The sequence below is a fragment of the Scomber japonicus genome, chromosome 20, assembly GCF_027409825.1.
Source record: "Scomber japonicus isolate fScoJap1 chromosome 20, fScoJap1.pri, whole genome shotgun sequence".
Lineage (NCBI taxonomy): Eukaryota > Metazoa > Chordata > Actinopteri > Scombriformes > Scombridae > Scomber > Scomber japonicus.
The window spans coordinates 17,301,003-17,309,542 of NC_070597.1; the positions used below are offsets into that span (position 1 = coordinate 17,301,003).

An 8,540-nucleotide genomic window follows, 5' to 3' on the forward strand; every position below is an offset into this window, starting at 1 on the left:
GTGTGTGTGTGTGTGTGTGTGTGTGTGTGTGTGTTTGTTTGTTTGTTTGTTTTCATCTGAAATGATGAACTGATCTGAAACTGATCATGATTGTGGGATTAAGATCAGCAAGTTCTTACAATTGATATTCAAAAGTTCAATGAAGCTTAATGTTTGCGGGGTATTTAAAAGAGGGAATGCCTAGCCCATGCCTAGCACAATATTGATTTTTATGGATCACCCCAAGTAGATGAGGATAAACTTTATCTGAGTTAATAAACCCTGAGCTAAAAAGTGGGTCCACACTTGAAATGTTATGTGTGATGTGCTTGTTAGCCACAGGTTGCATAAAGTCATCAAATTGTTCATACCAAGTGGTTTTAGACTATTTAACCACACTTCTGGCTCTGAATAATGACATATTGAGTATTTTTACTAGAATAAATCAAATTTATGCTTCCTGCCATAATATATAACAGAGTGGGGAAAGAGGAAAAGATCCACATGGGGGAGGCAGCTGGCTCTCGGTCCTATAAGAAACTAAACCCACAAGCCATGATTTGTCAAATGCTACCTACCAAGAGAGAGAAATCAAATCAGTGTGTTGGCATCATATTGACACACAGTACACTGTGGCAGACTGTGTTAAGCCTGAGGTCGGACCCCCACAGATGGCAGTGGTGACATGGGGCCCTCTGAGTCTGCTTTGCTAATAAATGCAATTCCACTATAGCTGGGCCTTAGGTTAACCTGTAGGATGTTACACAGCTCTCTGTTTGTTGTTTATGTGACAAACCAAGAAAAATATTTTGCTAGTTTGACTGACAGAAATTTGAAAGAAACACAAGAAAAAACATTTTATAGGCAAGTCAAGGCAAGGCAGCTTTATTTATATAGCACATTTCATACAAAATGACACCTCAATGTGCTTTACATAAAACAAACATTTAACAAAAAACATAGAAACATGCAATTTAAGAAATAAAAATAAAAGCCAAACAATAAAACATACACTTTCCAGCCTGTTCAACAGTATACTGTGATCCAACAGGACCAGAACTGACACCATGCCTGAGTCAGTGTTCAACCTTATGTCATTTAACACAATCACAATGTCTTTAGTGAGATTAAGATCTCATCCAACATCAATAAGAAATAATTACAATTCATATGTTTTGAGCCCTGTAATGTGCTTATCTGAACTAAGTGTATTTCAATATTTGAACATTAACTTTCACCCCAGCTGGTCTTACACAGAGTTTTACAGTGTACCATTATCTGTCTCATGCAGACAGCTGCTGCAGGAGGGATGGGGTCACAATGACACACCACAGTTACATGAAAGTATAGAACTGTTGCTTTTACATGTAGGTTGTTGTCATTTCTTCTATTGTCCAATTTAAATGACAAATAATATACTTTCTTCTGTAGATTATTACCCTCTCCTAATTATTGACTTCAAAAATTCATGTTGCTCATTAAGAGTGGATAGGTTAAAAGGAACTGGCAAGACCCCTGCTAGAACACAATCACTAATGTTGTAAACAACACAGAGAACCATACATCTATGGTGGTACATATTTTTTAAAAGAAGCCCCCCACCACCTAATAATGTGGTTTGCTTTTTCTTCACTTGGATGTTTGTCTTTTAGCATGCTATGATGTGTGTGCAGAGTTTGACACTAGAAAGTTGTTTTAACATTCACCTGCTAAAGAGGGAAAGTTTCTCTGTGCATTAAAGGCATGTCCCTGCAAGCTTGATTTTGTGACATCACAATTAGTTTTAAAGCCAGTTCGGAAATGAAACGTATTTATATATTAATATATTGGGAAAGTGATTATAAAAAAACTTAAGGAAAGAACTTGGGGCGTGGAAAAACATTTGAGATACAAATTATTAGTATTTAGAGAAGTATTTAAAGCATTTCATGTGTTTAAAATTTATTTTATTTTTCTCAAAATCATAGAAACCAAACACATTTCCAGAGTATGTGTGAGAGAGTAACTGAGAGAAATCGGAAATGAAAGCCAGTAATGAGGCTCTATTGACTCAATCCATCAAAGTGTGATACAGGAAGAAAATGTCTGGTTATAATGTGTTATTTAATCCTCCTTGGTTTAAAAAGCTTGGTGCTTGTGACAGAAAGATTGTTGAAAATGGACAGTAATTCATTTGACCTGAAATTTTGATGGCAGCACAAAAGGCGCCATTTTCTCTTTCCTTGTGACAGTTGTACATTATTTATTGTTCAAATACAGTTTAAGGTTTTATTGGTTCAAGGGTTCAGTCACTTTGAAATCCTTGTAAAAGCTAATGCTTTTTTAGTTGCTGATGATCTCTCAAATATGAATATGGCTTGCAGTTACAGTCTAAATTGTTCTTTTTCTTTCCTTGACTCAGAGTTTCTGATAAGGAAGAATGAAATCTGCAGTGACAGACAGCTAACGTAACATTATGGCTTGCATCTGTCTGCTGTTTCTCAAAATGCCATTGGTTATTGTTGGTATTAAAGTTTGACAGTGAAGGATGACTTTTAAGTATTGGAGAGTGAAGGGACATATATGTGGGAATGAAGATGCTATCTCTAATGTATTTTTTGTAATATCTTTCCAGTTTGAGATGGCCAGTGGGAAAGTCTTAGAGGAGACTTACCGGAAGTGGGTCCAGTATAAAGAAGACTGTATTAAAATGATCGGGAATGTGCCAGTCACTCAAGGTATGGAGAAATGTCATGCATCTAGTATGAATCATCATGCAAAAGGGAATATTGGAAGAGGGGGAGATGGGGGATACAAAACAAGGGAAAAGTCCAAATTATACCATTTTAAATTGCATTAAAATGTTGATGTATGGCTTTTACATTGAGGAGCAGATTTACTTTCAGTTTCTCATTGTTTCCCTTTCTAGTGGGTGTGTTCTGTAACAGGTCATTTGACAGATATGCTTGCTGGCCAGATACTCCTGCTGGCTCTATGGTCAACATCTCCTGCCCTTTCTACCTGCCCTGGTATCACAAAGGTAGATTGCACTATTAATGAGTCTAACTTTTACAAGACAATATATGATTGACTGATTATATGTCTTTGTGTCTCTTTTCCATTTATGCTGCAATGATAACCTGTCTAAGCTAGTTTCCTGTCTTCTGCTCAAGGCATGTTGTGATTGGCTTTAACGCCCCATGGCCCTAATTAGAAATGAGGAGTTAATGACTAAAGCAGTGAATGTTTCTCATCCAGTGTCACAAGGTGTTGTGCGTAGGCGGTGTGACACTGATGGCCTTTGGGAGAGAGATGACAGCGGGCAGGTGTGGAGAGACATGACACAGTGTGAAGAGGAAAAAGAAGTCACATCTCAGGAGGTACTGTAACCAAATTGTCTCCAGCTTTGGGGTTAATTTGTTGTAACCAGAAACACTCAACATTTATATGGCTTATAGCGTACTGAGGATCATAGTTTTGTTTACGGTATCAGAAACTGTTCACTGGTGACACTGAGAGCATTTTTTGTCAGTGACACGTCACCATGTAAACCTCTAATTTAAAAAGAACAAACTCTTAAAAGGACAAACCTTTTATCCCCAGACCGCAGATGTAAAATCACAACAAATACTGTTATGTGTCATTCAATCTAACGTGAGCCACCTTTGTGTGCCATGCACAAATGTGTAGCACTGGACACGAGGCCTGTACTACGAAGCAGGGTTTGTAGTTAGCAAAGTAACTTCAAGTTTAACTTTGGGTTTTCAATCTTTTGATGGTGCTTTGTTCCTTACTGGGGTACATCAACATGGTAACTTATGCCAGCTAATCTGCGCTGGAGATGGTGAAATTCAGAGGGTCAGTCACAACTTGTCAACAGCACAACCACTGGTATCACCGTTTCATCTCATGTCTTATTCAGTACTTCATTCATGGTTTTGATGATAATTTCCTCTTTCACATGAACATGCTCGTAGCTGGATAGGAACACCCAGAGTTGACTGAGCTACTTGATAGCTAGGCTTTGTGATTCTGATTATTTGGATGGCCAATGTTAGGTTCAGTGAAGTCAGTTTATGAAAAAATATCCTGGATATGTTGAATTTTCTTCATAGAACAGGCCCTAGCTGTAATCTAGATAGCAATCTGGCTGGCTGGGAACAAACTCATGAATGAGTGTCCATGCAATCTGACGAGAGATCTGATCTGAGATTCCAGCCTTTGCTGAATGTAGTCCTATAAATTCCATAACTTTGGTTTTATCAGCGTTTAAAATCAGAAAACTGAGGAAAATGTGTGATTACATGAGGTAAGTGATAGGAGTAATAAGTAATATAGGAAAGCTCTGATGGATTTATGACTTCTGGCTCTCACCACTCTTATCTCTCTCTGTCATTACAACATTTTTCAGACAAGAATCAGATTCTTTATTCAAGCATGAAACTCAGACGTCTTAATGTTATATGGGTTAGACTTTACATGTAACAACACTGTTTCAATGATCCAAAAACACTTATTTGCATATATTACACACCTGCTGGTTTTGATGCTTTCACTCTTATTCTGTCTTCAGTGTCAATATTTGTGGTTATAGGAGATTCTTGAAAGTGAATGGTGTGGATTTGTCTTTATTTTTCTTTTTAGCTGTGGTTCAAACAATTGATGGTGAGCTTCAGGATGTTGTACACTGTTGGCTATTCCTTGTCCCTCTTGGCGCTCATCATAGCTCTTATCATTCTTCTGAGCTTTAGGTAAGATGTGCAATTGTTCCTGTTGTCATACTAATGATCAGTGTTCAACAACCTCATGACGCTTCTCAGTAGATAATATTAAGGACCGCAAGTACAATAACAAGTTCCGCATTTTATCTGACAAGTGCTGTAAGACACTGCAGCATTATATTTTATACAAATCAGATCCCATGCATTTGTCAGGATCCTCTGAATTCATAACAATCAGCTACAGAAAATTGTATTACGCAAGAAAAGATGGGACCAACAGCTCTTGATTTGCTGTTACATGGGGCAAATTTTGCTACTTGTAAAATGCATAGAGATCATATATGCATAGAGACCTTTTATCAGCCTGATAACGGTCAGAAAGACTGAAACATTGCAACTCAATAACCATATACTGTAGCAGTGAGCAAGACAGTGTGTGGGAGCATTTTTTCATTTTAAGATTGCACTTTCCATCTATGCCTCTGCCACTACTCAGGTGTGCAGAGACTTCTTTCATAAATAGAAGATGGAACTGAAAAGTGAAGGTATAAAAAGGGTTATGAAACAACAACATATTTTAAAAAATCAAAGACAAGACAGGAGGAGCAAATTGTGTGCTTTTAAATGTCAGTTAATATATAATCCAAGAAAAATATAAGTAAAGCAGAAAGAGAGACATAAAACAGCCACAACAACAAAATCAAAAACAAAGATCCTCAATAAAAAGACATTTTTAGATTATATTTGTATGTTCTCTAACAGGAAACTGCATTGCACAAGGAACTACATTCACGCTAACCTCTTCATGTCCTTCATACTACGAGCCATATCTGTCATCGTTAAGGACACCATGCTTGAACACCACTGGGGAAGGGAAATCATGAAACAGACCGATGTGAGTGACATGCTCAGTCACCAGGTGGGTCTAAAAATCCTGTTCTTCCTGTTGTTTATTATTAATCACCACCAATAATTCTTAGTGCATGTATCCTAGGTGAAGCTAACACATCCAGGTACTTTAATGAAGCAAGTGTGAACATTTTGCAATATGTGTGTCCATCTCTTCAGGCTGCTCTTGGCTGCAGGATAGCACAGGTGATAATGCAGTACTGTGTGCTGGCCAATCACTACTGGTTCTTTGGAGAAGCGATTTATTTGTACTCTGTGCTTATTGCCTCCGTGTTCATCGACAACAACAAAACCTTGTCTTACATCTGTTTTGGCTGGGGTAAGTTATATGTCTTTGTTTTCATTAACACACATGGAAGAGTTTTTTTTGGACTCATTACCTTTAGTTTTGGGAAGCGATCTCTTCCCACCCTCCTGAAATCCAATTACACTTGCACACATACTGTATATGTACACACACATATAATATATATACACATAAATATGTATTCATATATTATAGGTAGGATACATGAACACTGCATCTATCGTTGTTTAAACTCTTATCTTTTACTATTGCTTTTCCTTTTTTTTTTCTTGCTGCATTTTTTAGGAGCTGACACCTAAGATTTTTACTCTCTCAATGAAATGTAACAATAAAGAACTCAAAAGCTTGAAACCACATCAAATCAGGTGTATGTGACAGCACAGCATGCCCTATGACAGTGGCAAAGCTTTTATAGTAAGATGCTATGGAAACATTCACAAAGCAACCACCTGTTATTTAATTCTTTTTTTTTTTTTTTTTTAAGATTTTGTCTGGCATAGACATCTTTATTAAGCAGTAGACAGACAGGAAACAGAGAGAGAGGGGTGTGTGACATGCAGCAAAGGACATTATTTAATTCTGATGCTTAATTTTCAAATAATCTTTATTGTCTTTGTCCTGTAGGAGCCCCCCTTCTATTCGTGGTTCCCTGGGTAGTGATGAAGGTATTGAAAGAAAACAATGAGTAAGTGTGTGTGCATATGGTGCCGCCATTATGCTTTAATATTTCATGTGTAGACCTTTGTCCCCTTTGATTCAGGTTAGACAGTTTTGAAATAATAATATCTGCATTTTCTCCCCAGGTGTTGGGCTGTTAATACAAACATGACCTACTGGTGGATCATTCGTTTCCCAATTCTTTTTGCTTCACTAGTAAGGATAACTTAACTAATTAAAGTTACATTTGACCCCTTTGTGGAAGGTGCAAATTCTTATAATTTGATTTCCTAATCAACAGATCAACTTTCTAATTTTCATGAAGATCGTGAAGGTCATCCTTTCCAAATTGCGAGCCAGCAACCAAAGTGGATACCCTGATTATAAACTTCGGCAAGTTGTGTCAGCATGCTTTTAAAGATGATAAAAATCGATTTGTTCCACTCCCCCTCAAATGTTTTAAACCATGGCCACAAGTCTGGCATCCCCAGAAAAGAAAGAGAAACAAAGACATAGCCAGAAAAATGTATGTAGACAAAAATACAATGTATACGGTGTGGTGACCAATTGCTCTGCTGTTTGACTTGTGCTGTTAGGCTTGCCAAGGCAACCCTTACCCTCATTCCTCTGTTTGGGATTCATGAGATCATATTCATCTTTGCTACAGATGAGCAGACCACAGGGGTTCTGCGCTACTTTAAAGTCTTCTTCACCCTTTTTCTTAATTCATTTCAGGTAGGTTCCCACTGCTGATACGCCTAAGATGTCTAGACATTATGTGTTCCTGACTGTAGGCTATAGCAAAAACTGTGCACTTTGCTTGAACTAAACAGGACTAAATTTGGCCTCTCTGCAGGGCTTTCTGGTGGCTGTTCTCTACTGCTACGCCAACAAAGAGGTTTGTTATTTCATCTTATATTCTCATTTCATTTTTTTGCCCTTCTTAAAAGGTAGTGAATCTAGTTAGTGTCTGAGACAAACCATACATGAAAGCTGCATGAATGTCAAAGTTTAAAATGTGCCTTAAAGTAAATTACTACATGGTAAATAATCCTAACAATAAGATTATATATATTTGTCTTCCTAAAGAACTCATTAAGGGAAAGAACTTGCAGCAGGACAAACTAAAAAGACATGAATTGCAGAATTTGTTGTTTCATTCATCCATTTTTGTCTCAGTGGTCTCAGTGGAGTTGTATTTGCTGTTGATGTTTGGGCTTTAAAGAATGACTACTTGATCAGATCAATTCCACCGTGAATGACTTTTAAGTTTTCATTCAATTCTCAATCGTTAAATGGCAAATTAACGCTGAAATGGTCATCTCCACTCTGGGTACAGGTAAGGACAGAGCTGAGAAGGAAGTTGCGCAGCTGGAGGATAGAGGCAGAGGTTGTATGCTGTGGACAGTGACTAGCCGTGCTCAACTCTCGAGTAGACACTTTATCCATCGCCACAGTGCCAGAGTGCAACAGATCCTCCGCCACCACAATGAGAGCAGTACCTGATGGTTCGCCCACTCCTGACAGTTCTCAGATTTTCAGACGTCCAGTTCAACCAACTTACCCACCACCTGGGGCCTCTTTGCTGCACTGTCCGTCAGTGGTCAGTAGAGACAACACCTTGCTGTGTGTTGACCAAGATGAGGCAGGACAAACGTCTGTGGCAATGCAGGTGTCCATGCATCTTCAAGACCCGGTGGGGTTGCTCCCACATGTTGTAAACATAGATTCAGACTGAATGCACTTTTTCATTCGTTGTACATTATAAGATTTTACGTGTTTTGTTATAGCCTATGTTACGTAAAATTGGGAATAAGTAGCCTATATAAGTAAGATGTTAAATTGTGATGTTAATAAGCTATTGTGATCATTTAAGACTTAAGACAAATAAATAAATAAATAATACGGATATAATACTATATGGAATCTTTTAATGTGTTGTGGAAGCAGTGCATAAGATGTAGGATGGGTCACCAATTAATTAACAG

The 8,540-nt window shown here is 37.8% G+C and overlaps 1 protein-coding gene across 1 annotated transcript; it reads left to right on the forward strand.

Moving 5' to 3' along the window:
• The first annotated feature begins 2,000 nt into the window (after positions 1 to 2,000).
• LOC128381149 (glucagon receptor-like) lies at positions 2,001 to 7,963 on the forward strand. The gene is made up of 13 exons (XM_053341099.1): positions 2,001 to 2,042; positions 2,594 to 2,696; positions 2,888 to 2,998; positions 3,217 to 3,338; positions 4,603 to 4,709; positions 5,442 to 5,598; positions 5,748 to 5,907; positions 6,520 to 6,580; positions 6,699 to 6,768; positions 6,854 to 6,945; positions 7,149 to 7,287; positions 7,409 to 7,450; positions 7,892 to 7,963. The coding sequence occupies exons 1-13, from the start codon at positions 2,001 to 2,003 to the stop codon at positions 7,961 to 7,963; spliced, it is 1,278 nt and encodes a 425-aa protein (XP_053197074.1).
• The last annotated feature ends 577 nt before the right edge of the window (positions 7,964 to 8,540 follow it).

Excerpts from the sequence above, each read along its gene's own strand:
- LOC128381149 (XM_053341099.1), top strand. The coding sequence starts at position 2,001 with ATGAAAGCCAGTAATGAGGCTCTATTGACTCAATCCATCAAA. Across the intron at positions 2,697-2,887 it reads GAATGTGCCAGTCACTCAAG|TGGGTGTGTTCTGTAACAGG; the intron begins GTATGGAGAAAT and ends TTCCCTTTCTAG. Across the intron at positions 6,769-6,853 it reads CAATTCTTTTTGCTTCACTA|ATCAACTTTCTAATTTTCAT; the intron begins GTAAGGATAACT and ends CCTAATCAACAG.